Genomic DNA, 18,965 nt, shown 5'->3' with positions numbered 1-18,965 from the left:
TCCCAACACCCCCATCCCCAAAATAATTCAACAAAGTCTCAGGCCATAGCAGCCTGAGGGAGCCCCCCCCCCCCCTGATATTTAAATAAAAGGCCTGGCTCTGGGCCCCCTCCTTCCCCTTATCTCCACCCTCCCAACCCACCCAGAACCCTCTAACACACCCAAGGCCTAGATGGGGGGGGGGGGGGGCAGTAGAGACTTAGCAGACAGCAACATTGAAGAGTGGAGGGGATCCGTGTGGTGGAAAACTTTAGCCAAGTATATTCAGCAGCAGAGCTTTCCTCAGAGAACTTTGAGGCTCATCCGAACATTTTTAGGAGCAGTATACTAAATTTTGAGGTATGCTGAGAATGCCACCTTCAGCACTGGCAGTACACACTGAGCAGGATAGCGAGAGATTTCCAGCTGCTTCCATGCACCTCCATCTTGTCACTAGATGACAAAGCCTCTGAGTTTTTGCACTGGGCACTTTCTGCAAACTTTAATCTTGCTTGCAAGTTCATAAGGTGCTGCTGAACTGGTACTGGAGAAAACCGGAGTTTTACCTTTTAAAGGACAAACAAAATATAAAGATGTCGTCGTGCCTGAGCTTTTCCGTTACCACACAGATTCCTCCCAGGCTTCCTTCAATGGCCAAGGCCTCAAAAGCTTGGATGCTGCAATAACTTTTTTTCTGCTCTTTAAAAAGGTGTCGCCAGCTACAAAGACTCCAAATTTATAAACAAATCATTCACTTAGATTATGTCCCTAAGGTTCTGATGTTTGATCAGGTCTTCTTGATAAGCAGAGTACAAAGAACTATGCCCAATACATGCACAGGACTATGCGAGCCGAATGAATGTACACTTCACCCCCTCTAGTGTTCACAACGTGTCACTGCACCCACATAAGAAGCCACCTATTCATACTTTTTGCAAAGGTACAACATAGCCAAGAGATTATTTGTTATAAAGCATTCGGCCACTGGATCTCTGAAGGAGAGGAAGGCACTATCTAGCAGAACAGGATACATGGATCGGCAGACCAGATGGACCATATGTTCTTTTATCTGTCATCATGCTCCATGGCATATGAGATCTTGGCAGTAAAAGACCCAAGTGGTCCATCCGGTCTGCCCAGCAAGCTATTTTTTTATTTTAGGGTAATTGGTGCTCTTTACAAGTTATCCCAATGAACATGGGTTACTCTTTTTCTTCATCTTGAACCTTTAGCTACTGGAATCCTCTGTGGAGATGAATAAAAGTGGTAACCCATGTTGACTGGGGTAACCTGTGCAGAGCAGTAATTACCCTAAAAATAAAATTAAAAAAATAATTTTCTGGGCAGACAGGATGGCCCACTTGGGGTTTTTTTCTACCGACATCTACTATGTTATAGAACATGACGTTTCTGTGTTTCTTATGTTTTATCATATTTTTTTTAACACTTGACTGAGGCACTATTATCTAGCTGTGCTTACTGACCTGAGGGTCTATACCTTTCCTCTGCAACAGAAAAATATCACCTTACAGCCATTGTTAGAAAGTTCATTGTAAGGCGTTCTGTGCCAAAACTGTAAACTTCAGGTCTTGGCAAACATGATAAATGGACTTTCTATGTTTAACAGAAACTTGTGGCACATGAATTTGTCATTATGATGGGAGGCTCTTCTGTTAATGCTGTCTAATACTGGAGCCTTCACGTCACATGTTTTTTAGAATGTGGAAATTTAGAGCATTCCCCAAGAGTGTTAATGTGCTCTTTAGGTCCAAAACTCCCTCATACAGGCACTGAGGGGTTACAGAAATGCATTAACCCATGGTAATCTAGTGAGCTATGAAATAAAGCCCCAGATTCGGGAACCAATGATTTTACTGAGAAAGCAAACGCAAGCAGGATGGACAGCCATGGGAGCCTAAGTGGAACAGGGGGAGGTGGGATCTGGGAACCTGCCCTACCTCTAAATCCAGATCACAATATGCACTTGCCTTTCAGGCGACCATTAAACCAGAGTGTGGCCGCATGATCAGCTTCTCGTCTGGTGGAGAGAACCCTCATGGGGTAAAAGCCGTTACTGAAGGGCAGAGATGTGCCGTGGCATTGTGGTTTACATTGGACCCATTAAATAGAGAACTGGTGAGTAACTGAGGGTGTGTGTGTGTGGGGGGGGGGGGGCGGCCCCCCCACAGCCAAAAACAATGCTATGAGGGGGCGGGTACAGACCAAGCAGTGCTGAGTTGGCAGGGGGTGGGGGGGGTATTGCAATTGATGGCAGTGCTAAGTGGGTTGGAGGAAGGAATGTAGTAGAGGGCAGTGCTAAATCATAGAGGGGGTACAGCTGAGGGCAGTGCTGAGTGGAAAGAGGAGAAAACACAGCCAATGGTAGTGCTAAGTCATGGGGAGCACAGCCAAAGGCAGCGCTAAATGGGGAGGGGAGAAATGCAGCTGAGGACAGTGCTAAGTGTGTGGTGGGGGGGAATGTAGCCGAGGACAGTGCTAAGTGTGTGGTGGGGGGGAATGTAGCCGAGGACAGTGCTAAGTGTGGGGTGGGGGGGAATGTAGCCAAGGACAGTGCTAAGTGTGTGGTGGGGGGGAATGTAGCCGAGGACAGTGCTAAGTGTGGGGTGGGGGGGAATGTAGCCGAGGACAGTGCTAAGTGTGTGGTGGGGGGGAATGTAGCCAAGGACAGTGCTAAGTGTTTGTGGAGGAGAGTGAAGATGGGAAGGGGTTGCGCACAGCTGCTTCCTTTCTCTTTTTTTTTTTAAAGCAGTATGATTTTTGTAATCCACACTTGTGTTTTTGTAATCCATACTTGGGTAATCGGGACATTTCAGATTCTCACATGGAATGAGGGTATATAAAAACCCAAATATATACCTTTGTATATAACTATATCGTCTCAATCTGTTTTAACCTATGTATGTATATTTGTAAACCGCCTAGACGGGCATGTAAATGTCTTATTGTGCGGTATATAAAAATTTTTAAATAAAAATAAATAAATATGTTTTTATTGCATTGAAACACAGCGCTATATATACCACAGAAGAAGAATGTATTGTTTTCTCTGTGATTTGGGGTATGTCCTTTCCCTCCCCTCAGCAGCGCTCCATCACCTTTGACGTCTGCCAGAACATTGTGTGCAAAAGAGTCAAAGGGCAGCTGAGTTTTACTTGCTCAGAAGGCACCACAGTTACTGAGAAAATATTTCTATATTCCCAAAGGCATTTACCAGATAACTGGTATCTGGCTAAATGCCCAGTTTTCAAAATTGCCAGTTCTTATCTAGGTAACTTTTAGCTGGATAAATCATCATTGGGTTAAAAATTACAAATAGTGTTCTGGGTTAGGAACAAGTTAGGTGATTGACCTATCTAGCTAACTCCAGTATTAGGAGTTAGCCTAACAAGTTAATCATCTAACTCTAAATGTGCCCTGAAGCAGGTCTAGAATTATCCAGCCTTGTATGGCTATACAACTTTAGCCTTCACCAGCTTATATTCAGAAAGAATGTGGCCCGTTATGTGGCAATACGGACTTAAAAAAAAAAAAAGGTATCTCACAGTTAGTGGCTGGAATGACAGCCCCTCACCCAAGCTGTAACCAAGCTGGGCCAAGCATACCAAAACCATTTAAGAGAATTTAAAAACTTAGTGGAAGGGGTCCAGGACCGGCCTCCCCCTTCCCTCAGTCGCTCATATAGCAACACAGAAAACATCGGCTGGGATTGTGGTAGCAACATACCACGATCCCGGCTGAAGATTGAGATTGGCAAAGGTACTAGGAAAGTGGGAGGGAAGCAGAGAGAAGTTCTCTTTGAGGTAAAATTATGTGGAATCAGGGATTGGGTGGGAGAAGGGGGCGAGGCTGGCCCAGCAGGACCCATGATCACAGCTTGAGATGTTTATCCTGCTGAACATGCGGAATAATTTATCCAGTTAACATCCATAGGAGTCTTTTATTTTATTTTATTTTTTTTCCAATATTGGCCTCACAAAAAGGGGCAGGAGGAGGTCTGTGTGGCTGTCATTTGAGCCACCAAGCTGACGAGCTGACCGATATAAATGTCTGCAAAAAGGGTTAGGATGAACAGAACTGAAGTGGGTGTGGTCTTCTTTGCAGGAGAGACTCCAGGCGGATGAAGTGATTGCAGTGATGGACGGGCACAGTCAAAGCGCCAACAAACAGAACATCAACCCTCGAGATGAGCTCTAACTTAAATTCCAAGAAGAAATATTTATTTAATAATAATAATCTTATAAGAACTGTTCTATTTTTGTACAGATCAAATGATGTAATTTAATGGGTCAGTGAGAAACATGGTTTTCCAAAGTCTATCTTTGTTCACAATTCGTCTGTTTGTCCTTTTTGTACCAGGCATTGCTGATTGCTGAATTTAATTACCATTTTTTTGGGGGGAGGGTTGTTATGAAAGGATCAAGCTCCTCTGAACCCCCACCTTTTTTGTTTTTCATATTTACAGAACACAAAGGACAAATTTATTTTAAAAATAATTTATATTCCGCTCACATCCATAGAAAACTTCTGGGCCTTTTTATAAGGCCAACAAATGTTTCCTGAAGAAATTATTTTGCATACATTTCCAGAAGCTGTCCTGGATAAGAGAGACCTATGTTTTCTTGCAGGCTGTGATTCCTTTTATTGGACCGCCAGCATGAGAACATTTCAGGATATTGTACATGAGCTCTCCAGGCCCGTACAGGTTCTTGATCTGAAGAAGGAACCCGTGTGTTTTGGAAAACTCATGGCTGTAATCCGTTTGTCCTCATCTCCATAACTATAGCTAAGAATACCTCCCACGTGTCAGCCTTACGGGCTTGAACGCCAGCAGATTATTCCTAGGGATGTGCATTCGTTTAAAACAAATCAGTATCCCGAAATGAATTGGATCCAGTCTGTTTCTTTTGGGGGTCCCAGAAATGAATGAAGAGGGACCCCTGAATTAAACGAATTCTATTCATTTCATTTGTTTTGAAATGATTTCTATGAGCCATTAAAGTCAATGGCCTCATAGAAGTCCGTGGGAGAGCAACAGGTGTACGGTTAGGAATTGATACAAAACATAGAGAAGCCAGCTAGCAGACATGGGTAGGATGAACATGTTTACAAGGAGACAATAGGGTTGACGTATTGCAGTGAAGCATTTTAGCACCGGATCTAGTGATGGCTGATCTCGAAGACTGAGCAGAAAAAAAGTTTACACCCTCATTCGTGAGTGCTTAAAGGCATGCAGGTGAAGTAATAGCTCTGTACCGAGTGTGCATACAATCACATGGGCATTACCAGACTAACAGTGCCTCAGCAGTTAAACAGCCAGTGTACACTAGGATTTATAACCGCATACCTATTTGCAGCATATGTACATGTCGTCCTCGTCTTACTCCCATGGCTACAGGTATAGAGAGTGTTGGTTTACTGGCAGCCGACGGCCCGAGAGCGGGAGATTGCTCCCGGGACCCCCGCTGGACCACCAGCTACTTTAATAAAGTTTGGGGGGGGGGGGGGGGGTTGGGAGGGAGGGCGATTCTAACTAATTAGATTTAAAGGGTTGGGGTGGGTTTTTTGTTTTTCAGCTTGGGCGCAGCCGATAAAAAAAACAAAACGTTCAGACCACGGGAAATTGAATTCCGGTACCGGTTCACATCCCTATAAAACAACATAGAGATGTGTGCCAGCTTGCAGTAACTGCTAATGAGGCTGGGTGAGTCCTTCTTATACAAACATCTATAGCTGGCCACAGAAAACACTTCTGTCAGAGGCATATATCATCTGTACTTAGTGCAGTGTTCTGACACGGGCCCCTGAAGGGCTTAGGTGGCACAAAATGCGGGTCTGGGAAGACAGCAACACATAAAGGTCATCACCTATCATGGCAAGCACATGACATACATTTATGACTGTAGCATTTAGTATGGAGGCAGCTTGTAGGCTCAGAACCAGTTCAGCCTACCATTGTTGGTCAACACTGAATACAATACACAGAGGACTACGTGGACTGTGTAGGACCCAACCTTGCCTGCTCGCCACTAGACGTCTTTTACAGCAGTTACTGCTGAGCTGTTCAGCTTTCCACAGATGTGGGCACAGGCATGCGCCTCACCAATGCCACGCAACCATGAAAGCACGGAAATGTGTGCAGCGAGGTTGTTTACTCAACAATATTACTTCACCTGCATGCCTTTAAGCACTCACGAATGAGGGTGTAAACTTTTTTTCTGTCACTCAAACATTAGACTGTCTACCTGTAACTTTCCCATGCGCGGTTCACCTTCAGTGCTCTTTGAGATTAACAGCATTAGTATAGGTGTAGCTCTCCAGGGTCGCTGTCCATGTGGGCCCGCCATCACGCTTATGGCACTATGCCATCCACACATAAGCGGTAGAATGCAGTCCGTTGGGGAGGGCTCTCAGGCCATACCATGCTAGGTAGGCAACAAAATTTAACGCTACACAAGCCTCTTTTACTGTCACTATCAGGCACAACAAATGGTGGCTGCGACACGTCTTTCACGTAATGTTAACTTTCGGAACTGTATTTCAAGTACAGTGTACTGGTGCATTGTGAAGATGAAGGCTGAGTGGCCACATGTGCTTTAGGCAACAGGCTGACCTCTCCAGCCAAACATTGAGAAGAAGAAAAGGGACAGTGAGGAGAGCAGCAGCTAACCGGTCTCTGGCGCACCTTCCCTGGAAGGGGAAGTGGTAGGTGAGGCCTAGCAGGCAAAGTGTCTTGCCGAATCTGGCTGCTACTCAGCATGCTCTCCTGGGCTCCTGCAGGGAGATATGGGGGATCCTGGGGGAGATTGGGTCATTCAGCCATTGGTATTTCATGGTGTACAGCCAGATAATGAAATACACAGCTAAGCAACACAATCTTTGCATCTTTAGGTGGGGCATACATTAAAGATCCACCCATCTTGTCCAAACAGCGAAAACGACTTTTTAGAAGTCCGAAGGTGCGTTCTATGACACAGCGGGTAGCACATAAGGCCTTGTTGTACCTCGTCTCTGCCGGTCTGTTGGGAATGGCATTGGGGGTGAGAAGTCAGGGCCTGCAACCGTACCCTCAATCTCCTGTGCCAATGACAGAACAAACACATGAATCATAGCATTGTCACTTGAAAACGTGACTGCCAAACCACAGCATCCAGTAAGACTGTATAAGGTAGTCTGTACCTTTGCTGAGCCTTAAAGGGTGATTGGCATACCCTAAATGCCTTTCACAATGTTGTTGGCCACTATATATGCTGGATAGCTGTAGGCTAAAGAAGTTCATCTCTTCATGAGTAGTAAATCTGATGTGCCTCCCAACCGAGCAAAGGCTACTTCAGTATATCTGGCTGCCAACGTTGCACAAATTCATAAGAGGTGACACCTGTGTTAGCAGCAAAAGTCGTACCTCATGCTGTGCATGCGAATGTGGCAGCTGTGCCTTCTGCCCTCCATAGAAATCCATTGGTAAGCCCACACACAGGGAATATGGCAACCCACCAATATGCACAAGATAATGGTCATGGAACTGGTGTGTCAGGCTGTACAGAAACAATGTGCGACAATCTTCCAGATGCATCAGTAACGGCCCAGACGTGATGGTGCTGTGCCGGTGGTGTGGATGGGTGAAGCTAGAGATTAACCAGTGAAATTGTAAAACCTTCCAAGAGCAGGATAGGAATGGGGTCTTTTGGATAATGTAGACATGCTAAGTGTACAGTGCTTCCTCATTCAGCAACCTTTATCACATGCATTGTTTGCCCTGACTCATTTTGTCAGCCTGTGAAACATGGGGACAAAAAGGCATGGCCTGGGCCAATGGCCACATGCGTGAATACAAGGTACTTGGTATGCCATCAATCATGTCCTCCCCCACATCCACCCCTCATTTTGGTGCCATTATGCACATACACATAGGCAGACATAAAACTTACAAAGAAAAGTGTGTCTTACCTACAAGCCAACCATCCCCATACAGGCCAGCCTCAAAATTGTCAAAGAGGCCCGATTGCCTAAGTATAAAGGAATTGTGCATGGCTCCTGGGTACCTGGCCACCATGTCCAGGATATTCATTCCAGTGTCACAGACCACTTAGACATTGATGGAGTGGAAGAGCTTTCTCTTGTACGTCTCCTCCCTCTGATGGGATGGAATGATGGCCTCGAGAGTGCAGTCGATAGCTCCGACAATATTTGGAAAGTGTGAAGACATAGAAACCTCTCTTCAAGTTCATCAACTCTTGACGGTTGCGAGGAGATTTGATGTAGTGATTAATGTGGTCAGTGACTGCTTCAATGACCTGGTCAAGACAGGTCAAGGAGCCGCTTGCCATGAAATGGAGGGCGTCCAAGAGTTTGGTAAGGCCGGGGACAGCATGGGACCTTTGGGTGACCCAATCCAGATCCCCTGAAAGGTCTTCATATAATTACTGCATTGCTCAAGAGTTGAGGCGATACTAACCAGAAAGTCCTCTGGCATGCCCAGCAAGAAGGTGCGTGGTAGAAATATACGCTCCTTGTAGCTCCAGCGCTGTGGCCGCCTGCATGCTGGATGCTCAAGCAGGCCCTGAGCCAGTGGTACCACAGCCTCTGCCTGTTGTGCTGGTACTTCCATGGGACGTCTTGGAAGTGGCCTTGGCTGTTGTTCTTCTTCCACGTGTTCTCATCAGCAGCGAGCCTGGCGAGCATCATGTATGCCTCTAAAAGTACACGTGACACAAACAAAATGGCTTTAGTAGAGTTTGCCAAAACAGGCGTTTTTATTGGTCCAGGAAGGCGTGGTAGGTGTGTGTGTTATGTTTGAAGGGTTTTTTTACGTGCGACTGGTGTCGCGATAATACCACGCTGCGCGATACCAGTGCGATAATGATTTTTTGCCCATAACGCCAAGAAAAAAGGTGTAGTTATTTGCCGTGATAAAAACCCGCGATAATGTGCGAAAGGGATCGCAGGAAGCGCTAACCAGCCCTATTTTACATTTTATCCCACCCACTTCAAATGAATGTGAAATTTGCGATACGCTGTTTATCGCGTGCGTTACGCCGTTATCTCACATGAGAATGCTATAACGCACGCGATAACAGCCTTTCGCAAATTGATGAATGACCCTGTTTGTTTGCATGAAATGATTAGGCAAGTTATTGCACCATATTTGGTGGTTTCCTAATAGCTTTAAAAGGTTTGCTTTTCTTTTGTTTTTATTAGCAGTCAAACACAGCCACAGCTTCTGCTATACTCAAAATTGCACTTACATAGAGGGGGGGATTTCTTTATTTAAAAAAAAAAAAAAAAAATAGACAGGAATTGAATGAATCCCAGCTTCAAAGGTAAAGCTCACTCAAACTGTGTGCTTTACTTAAACTAAAATCAACAGTACAGAAAAAGAGCATTCTTATGCACGGTCATATCAAATCAGTCCACATTAGGTGTAATAATATTCAGACAAAAATATCCAAAAGATCCCATGAGGCATCCCTTCAAGATGTTCATTTTCACTGTGTGACAATTTTGGGATTTATCTGCCCGGTCTTTCTTTTAGATGTGTTACTAATAAAAATTCCATGCCCCCCTTGCTTTTGAGCAGTGGACAGTGGCCCATTAACCACGCGGCTCTTCCACGAGTAACCACACAGAGAAAAGCTGTATTCTGACCGAGTAAAATTGTGGGGGGGGGGATCTCCAAATTAGGGTTGCCAACTGGCTCCAGATTTTTAGGATAGGTTGAGCCAGTCCTGCTTTTACCCCCATTGTGGTTCTGACTTCCCTATTGCAGTTCCTTAGAAAAGCAAGACCTCCCCCCCCCCCCCCCTCACTGCATGCAGAGGAGGGAAAAAGCAGGACTGGATCAACCTGTCCTGAAAAGCTGGAGCCAGTTGGCAACCCTAAGTCTCCATCCACCGCTAATTATCCTCTGTAAGGTTGGGTTCAGCCCTTTGCAGCTGGGTTTAGTCATACTGTGCGAGGTTTAGAAAGTCCATAGAGCAAGTAGCAGTGAGTCAAAATGTGATTTTAAAAGTTGTTTGTTTTTTAAAAAAAAAGTCTTTAAGCATTCCTTTGTAGCTCCCTCTGAAACAGACTGGGCCAGCCCTCTCTTTATCCCATTGCGTGCAGGCACTTAAGTTCTTATTTTCCTAAGCTCCAAAACCTGAGGCTAAGGGTGAGGCAGCAGACAGCTGAATTACTATAACCTTATTGACTGCTCTTTATCCTACAAGATCTATATGTGCTTTCAAACAGAGGAGAATAATATGTGCATGCCCTCAGCTGCCTAGATTAGGAAATAAAATAGGAAACAGAAGAGACAACAAATGGATTTGTCGACAGCGAGCAAAAGAAAGAAAAAAAAAAAAGCAAAGAGAAGAAACCATTCAATTTCCATTCACAAGGACAGGCAGCTGCTAATCCATCCCCCTTACAGAAAGGGACAAAGGTATCCGCATGTGCACTCAGAGACTCGCCCACTCAGGTAACGGTAAGGGCTCTAGGAGTCTAGAAACTTCCAAGCACCAGCCGCTACAATACTGGGTCCCAAAACTGTCCTGTCTACCTCACAACCTGCTGGATTTTCAGGATGCCCACAATGAATATGCATGAGATATTTGTGCATCTACTGGGTCTCCAGCCCCGTCCAGAGGCGTGACCTGATGGATTACGAAGATATACGATTTCCCCCAGGCCCTCAAATGCTAATTCCTGTGCTACTCATACAGCCTTGAGAAAAAATTGTGAACCCTCTGGGATGGTCTGTTTTTTAGCACAATTTATGTTCAAAACACGATCAGATCTTAAGAATACTTTTCATTTTTATAGTGCCGATCAACGTACACAGCATTGTACAATGGAGATAAGTATTCAGGTACAATAAATCCCTTCCCATAGAACTTACAATCTAAGTAGGTACCTACCTGAGGCAATGGGATATAAGCAAATTGCCCAAGGCGATCAGAAATGTCATCGGGAGCAGAGGGATTTAAACACTGGCTTTAATTTTCAGCCAATTGCTCTAACTACTAGGGCATTCTTCCTTCCTAATCTAAACTTTGTTAAATGCTAACACACAAAGATAATCCCATTGAATAAATACAGCAATAGACAAAAAAGACATTTATATTTATTCAACTGAAAGATACAATAGTAACTATCCTTGTGTGAAAAAGTATGTGAACCCTTCGTTTAGTAACTGGTGGCTCCCACTTGAGCAGCAATAGCTTCAAGGTAACATTTCCTGTACCCGTCAATCAGTCTCTCACATAGTCCTTCAGGAACTTTGGCCCATTTTTCCATACAGAAGTCTTTCAACTCTAATATTCAAGGGCTTGCATGAACAGCTTGCTTCAGTTCTTGCCACATTTCAACAGGATTTAGGTCAGGTCTTTGACGACCATTCCAAAAACATGACATCTCTTCTTCAACCATTCTGTCTTGGATTTACTTGAATCATTGGGGTATGTTACGCCCGTCAGTCACAGATGGATGCGACTGCTCTTGCTCACCTCTTTTTACACAACATTGACTTCGTTGAGAATACTTGCAGCCTCTGCCAGCTATCGCCGGCCTGCCTACCACTCCCGGGCCTCCCTGGATAGCATGAACGCTGATGACCGCCATCTTGCCCTTAGAATCCCTTAGGCGCGCATGCGCACGCACGGGCCAGTCTTAAGCAAGTCATGGCAGGAACCTCGGGGGGCATCTCCTCCGGATGACATCATTCCACCAGGATACTTAAGCCGGCTGGCCCTGCCTACCGATGACTTGGCAACGAGTTCCCTCATTACTGAATCCGCCTTGCTCACTACGGACTTCCCGTTCCTGTCGCTGCCTCTTCGGCGTGAGATGCTCTGGGTACCCGCTCCTCGGGGGTCCTTTCCTCGTCTCTGGCTATCTGCTCCTCAGAGGGCCTAATGCCCTGGACTGCTTCCTGCCCCGTTCCCTGGGGTTTCTCTTGGAACCTTCGCCTACTGTGAGTACCTCCACTCTGCGGACCACTACCGTACCATCTCTAGTGAGGAACCCTCATCGGTGTACCTCGTGCTGTGGACCACTACCGTGTCATCGCCAAGTGAGGAACCCTCATCGGTGTACCCAGCGCTGCGGACCACTACCGTATCACCTCTACTGAGGAACCCTCACCGGTGTATCCTGCGCCAAGGACCACTACTGTATCATCAGGGGCCTCATCGGGGTACCCCGGCTCTGTGGACCATTGCCGTATCTTCACTACAGAGGTATTCCCTTTGGGTATACCCCACCGCACAGACTCTGAGACTCCTGCACTCCCCGTTCCACAGGCAGTGTTTCCCTCTTCTTAATAAAGACTCTAAGCTGTGTCTGACGCCAGCTGAGACCTCGCCTCCCGTCGGTGAGGCTCACAGGGCTCCTCCCTGTGGGCGGTACCATCTCTCACCTCGGCCCAGGGCCCACACACCTACAAATCATAACAGGGTAGTTGTCTTGCAGCATTAGCCAATTTTTGTCTCAGCTTCAGCTTATGGACAGATAGCCTGACATTCACCTCTAGAATTCTCGGATATGTCTTCACCACCCCTTCCAGGAGGGCCTTCCATGCATCCACCACCCTTTCTGTGAAGAAATACTGAGCTTCGCATCATGTCTCCTAGTTCTGCAGCTTTCTTTCCACTAGAAAAGGCTTGAAACTTGTGCATCGTTTACACTAACTCAGGTATTTGAAAGTCTGCATCATATCTCCGGTCTCTCTCCTCTCCTCCAGGGTGTACATATTCAGGTCCTTCAGTCTTTTCTCACAAGGCTTGTGATGCAGATCCCTCACCTTTTTGGTCGCCCTTCTCTGGACCGCCTCCATCCTGTCTCCGTCCCTTTCGAGATACGGGCTCCAGAACTGAACGCAGTACTCCGAGTGAGGCCTCACCAAGGACCTGTACAAGTGCACCATGTCCTTCTTTTTCTTACTGGTTATTCCTGTCTCTATGCAGCTCTGGCCTTAGCCACGGCCTTGTCACATTGCTTCGCCCTCTTCAGATCATCAGACACCGTCACCCCTGAGGTCCCGCTCCTGTTCCGTGCACATTAGTATTCAACCTCCTATCACCTAGAGCTCCTTTGGATTTCTGCACCCCAAATACATTATTTAAGCACCTGATTCTAATTAGCCAATTAATTGTGTTAAGGAAACGGGGTTCACTTTCTATTTCAAACCCACTGAATCTGACCTAGTCTTACTGGTCAGGTACAATGATGGATTGGACCAGGCTCTGGCCCTCCTCTCCATGGCTGCTTCTTCATGAAACCCAAACCCTGGGGTCCCTTAAAAGTGAGTTTTACACCATGACATTATGGTTTCAACTTATGAAGCTTTATTTACTGTTCTGGGGTACCAGCCATGAAAATAACAATGGAGAGTCAGTCCCAGGATCTAGCAGCACAGAGAAAAAACAGAAAAAACCAAATCTCCAGCTTGACCACCCCTTGAGAAACCAAGTATTAGGAGTAGCCCTGGGTCCACCAGCATAGGATTATCTCTGTCAGGATATTGTTCTGGATAATGTGTGTGCGCCCGTGACTCTTCTTAGGCATCTGCCACCTAGGAGCACGACATCCATGCTAGGAGTGAGGCCACTTCCGGGCTGGAAACCAGAAGGCATTAAGGGTAAAAGCCAGTACCTGGGACAACTCCTATTCCTTTGGACAAGAAACTACTTCTGTACTACTCTTAATCTCCTTCCACACTCAGAAACTCAGCCTTACCTACACAGGCCAACAGTTCCTGTGGAGGCCATCGCTCCCAAACACTTTCACTTAAAGGGATAGTCACACAATGGTCATCCTTTGCTGCAGAACCATCCACCCCTAAAGAATAAATGTTGGAGGTTAAGCAGTAAAGTGAAGCACAAAGATGCACCTGTTTCTTTTGCCTCTGTGGCCACGCTTCATATGACTGCCAGGGTGGAAGGAGAGGGGAGTGGAAGGCTGATGCTTTTCCTTCAGCCTCACAGGCCGTGCTCCTCTTGACTGCTGGGGTTGGTAGGTCGGTGCTGCTACAGCTGTGGCTCCACGGCCACACTTCAGGAAGGCTGATGCTGTTTCTTGTAACTCCAGGGGCTGCTTTGTTTGTGCTGGATGGCAGCATGGTGATTTTTTTTTTTTATTTCAATTTGGACACCCCTCCCCCCCCTTCAGGGGCAGCCCAGATGGTAAACAAAAGCAGGCACAGCAGTTCTTGCCAAAAAGCTGTGTATCAGGTGGAGGGGAGACAGCTCTTCAGCTAAATTGCGAGATGGATGGCTCCCCCCAGCAGATGGCGCCTTTGGCCAAGGCCATATTGGCACTAGGTTAGCTACAGCTCTGGCTTGCTGCTCAGGGCTCCCTCTTTAGGATTGTTTACTTGTAATGGGGTAGCAAGTCACACTCTAGAAGGGTAGACAGGCTCATTTTATGGGGGGGGGGGGAGGAACGATGTTTATAAAATACCAAACTGGATTATCAGTGGAAGTGAAGGAAAGCAGTAATGAGAAACTTCATGAGTCATGAACAGAGAGGCGTGTGTGGGGGTGGTTTGTGCAGAATTAAATTCACTTTAAAAAGACCATACTGTCAGTTTTACCCAGGCCCATTGTCATAGTTCCACCGGTCCGTGCACTCCCAACTCTGTCATTTTCAGGGTCCAGCCCCTGAAAGAGCTTTCCTGGTCCCTTGAACACTCAAATAGTTCTTTGTAATTTATCTTTACAAGTCCTCAAGTGGGGTTTGAACCCTCCCAGCTTGGTTACAAGTCCAATGCCCACCCCACTGAGCCAGCGACTCACTTTGCAAAGGCTGGCTTCAACCCAATGTCCAAAGTCTGGCCCACTGGGCCTAACTGCCACCTTCCACTGTATCTCTTGGGATAATTTCCTTGTCCCCTCAGATACAACCACCCGCTGGCAGTCTCTTAAACAATATCCTTAAGTAGGCACATCCAGATAATAAAAGTCTTTTAGCTCCCGGTTCACCTTCCTGGTAGTCACACCAGCCGTCCATCTTCCCTCTAAGCAAGAGTATCAAAGTTCCAGTCTTGACACACAACAAATAGCATGGTCCTTCTCCTTCAGTCCCCCAGCAGGAGACTGACTCTGCTGGGTTAGGGAGTCTCTTATACCTTGTAAACTCCTCCTCCTCTGCCAGCTAATTGGCTCTGGGGAAGTCCCACCCTTAAACTCCCACACCTGTGTTTGTCTCTATGGTTACAGGGGAAGCCACCAGTGTATATCCTTGACTCTGTGTCACCTGGGTTTTCTTCCCCCTCCTTCTAGGACTTTGGTTCCAGGGAGTTTTTGTTCCTGGCTTTATTCTATCTGCCCGGACTGGCATAGTGACCCCGTCACACCCATGTTTAGTACATTGGCTTAATATCCATGTAGGACGTGATGATCCAGCATTTATTGTATCTCTTTTGGAATTCCTACATTAATTTCTCTGTTGTAACTAGTGTCCCTTTGTATGTCAAGAGATGCAGGTGTTACTTTATTTTAAGGCAAAGAATTAACTTAGTGATGTCACTTGTTTTTGCTTTAAAGTACCCCTTTCTGCATTAACATGTCCTTAGTCTAAGAAGCAGCTCCACTGTAAGGAGAGAAGTGTTCCCAAGCAGAAATGTGCCCCGGCCCTGTACGTAGAAACAGAGAAATGATGGCAGAAAGGGACCAAATAATCCCCCCATTCTGCCCAGCAAGCTTACGCTAGTATCTGCTGCACTGTGCAGGTTACCCCCATGCTTATCAGACCATAAAAGTCAGGGCCCTCGGATGCTGTTTGAATCCAATTTCCTTAACCATTGGCACAGCAGACCCAAGTTGGGGCCATTTTGCAGTTTGCCGTTCCATGTAATGTGAAGTAGTGCAAGGGTTCCTAAGATTTGATCAGCTGGTGTCACTGCTGAATCAACCAGTGGGTGCAGTCTATAATGTTGGACCTGGGTGCTTACATTCATCTTTTCTAACTCCTTTTCCGGTGTGGTGCAGTCTAGCCCTCTTGGTTCTGCAGAATGCATTAAGGTGTAAAGTAAAGCTTGTGGAATCCTTTGGCGGAGGATGTGATAAAGGTGCCATGTTTCCAGAGGAAAAAGTCCATAAAACATTATTAGCCAGGTAGACTAGAGAAGGTCATTGCCATCCCTGGGATCCACTTTTTTTGGGATCTGCCGGGGGTACTTGTGACCTGAACTGGCCACTGTAGGAGACAGGATGCCAGGTTTGATAGTCCTTGATCTGACCCATCATGGCACGTCTTACATTCTCATGGAAGTTTGTCCAGTCCTGGTTGTCAAACATCTCGTGACTCTTGAGTTACGTCTGCAGTTCTATACTAATAAGACTACAATAACACAGTACAAAACAAGACTTTTATTGTGGTTCTTGGTGATGAAGGACTCAAACTTGTATTTCGAGCTCCAAGCACATCCATTATCCCCTCTGGCTTCTAAGACGGCTGCACCCTATTATCTCTGTTAAAAATCTTTAATAATTCTTCCGTTTTTTTTGCAGTTCCTGAAAAGGGTTAGGGTGTCTTTTTCTTCCTTAGGGTTTTTCTTTCTTTCAAAGCTATCTTAATCACATATTTGTTTATATCTGTGAACACTGAATGGGCAGGTATGTGTTACATTTTTATTTTGTAAAGATTCATGGGAAAGGGGTGGGGAGATGAGATGAAGATGAATTCTTACGCTCGTTTTTGTGATTCATTCAGCCGTGTCTTTTGGCACTGAATTCATTGCTTAATTCAAGGAGTTTTTATGAGAGATTAAGTCCCATGAATAGCTGCAGAACAGGCTTCGCCGTTGTGCGGTGTTGGGAGGGGAGGAAGGACATAGAAGGGCAGGTAATGAAGTGGTGGTAACCGGTGTATGTGACATGTGTCGAGGGATTCTTTCGATGCTCTAAAAATTAATGGTGGTCATGAAGGCAGCGTCTTACCTAGAACGTTCCAGACTTGGCCTGCTTCAAATACCTAGTCCAAGGAACATTGAGGTTTTTTTTTATGCGTTGCGCTTAAAGAACAAACTTGACATATGTAATAATTTCTAATAAATGTAAAGGTGAGACCTGTGCCTTGAGGCACTGGGTGGTTCTCACTTAAGTAGGATGGAAATGAAGTGAACACGCTGGCCTTTCACTACAGCAGATTTGGGCTTCAAGCCAGCTATGGACAAAATAATTTCCTTCTCATCCATTTTCCCAGGGTACAATATGCAAACTCATCGTTTTCTTGCATAGTCTTTACTCAACAGTCTGTACGCATCAGAGGCGTGAGATTCATAGCTGAAGGCAATGCTGTTCTCCAGAAATAAGAGCGTGTCTCTCCAGGCACTGTGCTAAAGTACAAAGGCTTACTTAGCCTCTCCCTTTTTGCTGATGCATTGTTAGTTCACACAGTGATTTTTATTTAAAAAAAAGTGATGTACATTTAACCCTATTGTATGAAATTCCCCATAAGCACATGCCTTAGGACAATTATGATGAACCTATGATCATTTCTATTCCAAGAGGCACAACCCCTCCGAAAATGACTGATGCCTCATGAACATGGATACCTATCAACCTGTCAATTTTAGATATTCGGCATTAAAGAATAGAAGCTACATTTGGAACATTCCTTAAATGTTACAGGACCTCACAAATAAGACACTGGTTCAGGTCTAGAGAAGATATCAGATGTTTTTACCACTCTGTGCAACTTAATATGAATACTGACCCCACACGAGGGATACTGACTTCATAAGATGGATGCTGACATGTATGTTTCAACAGAAAACCAAGGTTATCTGATCTACCTGTTTAACTATGATCTATAGCTGCTTTCCATAAACACCACAAACATGAGCTGACTGCCCAGGACAAGGACAGGTCGCAGAAGCGAAAACAACCCAAATCTGCCCAGAGATGAAAAACAGCCTATCCAAAAGGCAGCTTATCCAGATAGGTCAGCTCACAGAAAAATGTTGACACCACATGATAGCTCACAGATCAAGAGGTTGCAGGATCAAGATCAGATCCTTGTTTGGAGTCACCAAGCAGCAGGAGCAGTGACCCCCCCCCCCCCCCCTGATGGGAAATGGGGGCCAGGAGACTGAAATGGAAAAATGACCCCATTCATCCCGCTGCTTGACTGTAAATGAGCTTCTTACATATTCATGCTCAGGAGGCCAGTGAAAGAAGAACCATTAACATCTGAAAAAGATGCCTGAGCCAGCACCCCCTGCTCCTCCCTGCGATGAAGCAGATGAGCTCTGTTGTCCTGCACATGTAAAAAGCCTTGATGTTTCCTGGCTGTTCATGTTGAACCTTTTTCTTCTCCAGGGGCTCAGACCTTGCTTAGCCCAGTAAGCAAATAGGGCCAAGAATGCCTGCTACCTTCGGCAGAGACTGTCTCCTCCGAGACTGCTTGAGGGTGAAATGGAAGATAATCTCTTAAAGTCATGGGGTTAGTTAGCTAGTTATGTTTATTAATGTATCCTAAGCAAGTCAAGGTCTCTGATATGTTATCAATAATGCAAAGCTTTACTCAGTATAAACTGATGAAAAGCAGCAAGGACTGTAGAGGTATGTATTGTCTATTTTATTCTAACTGCTGAACCTGAAAAGTTTGACAAATATAAGTCAGATTCTGTGGAGAAACCCTGTGGTTTTTTCTGAGCTATTCGGATAACAATTGTATAGGAGGTGACAGAGGTAATTATCTATAGCACTGCTCATCCCGACAGGTTTTGAGGAGGGGGAAGGAGGTGCTTATACTGCTTTCAGATCTTTCGGGGCCCTTAACTAGAGGTAGGCAAGATGGGTAGCCACCCAAGGCGCAAAGCTCTTTGGGGGTAGAAAAATTACTGAAATGCAGTGGACCAGCAGTGGATGAAAAGCCAGAGAGATGCCACTCTCCTCCTACCATCTAGGTTGGGGGGAGGGGGAGGAAGAGAGGAGAGCAAAAAAGGACCGGGGATCAAAGTGGAGGAAGAGGGGATAGGAAGT

At 45.7% G+C, this 18,965-nt stretch overlaps 1 protein-coding gene across 1 annotated transcript in view; it reads left to right on the top strand.

Annotated features, from left to right (window-relative positions):
- Positions 1-4,316, top strand: part of P3H2 (prolyl 3-hydroxylase 2) — a 191,913-nt gene extending 187,597 nt beyond the window's left edge. Inside the window, 2 exon segments of the mRNA XM_029615954.1 lie at positions 1,975-2,115; positions 4,102-4,316. Of these exon segments, the coding sequence (XP_029471814.1) occupies positions 1,975-2,115; positions 4,102-4,194 (234 nt within the window). The 3' untranslated portion in view covers positions 4,195-4,316.
- Positions 4,317-18,965: the final 14,649 nt, after the last annotated feature.

Source organism: Rhinatrema bivittatum, chromosome 9, assembly GCF_901001135.1.
Source record: "Rhinatrema bivittatum chromosome 9, aRhiBiv1.1, whole genome shotgun sequence".
In the NCBI taxonomy this organism is placed as follows: Eukaryota; Metazoa; Chordata; class Amphibia; order Gymnophiona; family Rhinatrematidae; genus Rhinatrema; species Rhinatrema bivittatum.
This window is presented reverse-complemented; position numbering and strand designations above follow the sequence as displayed.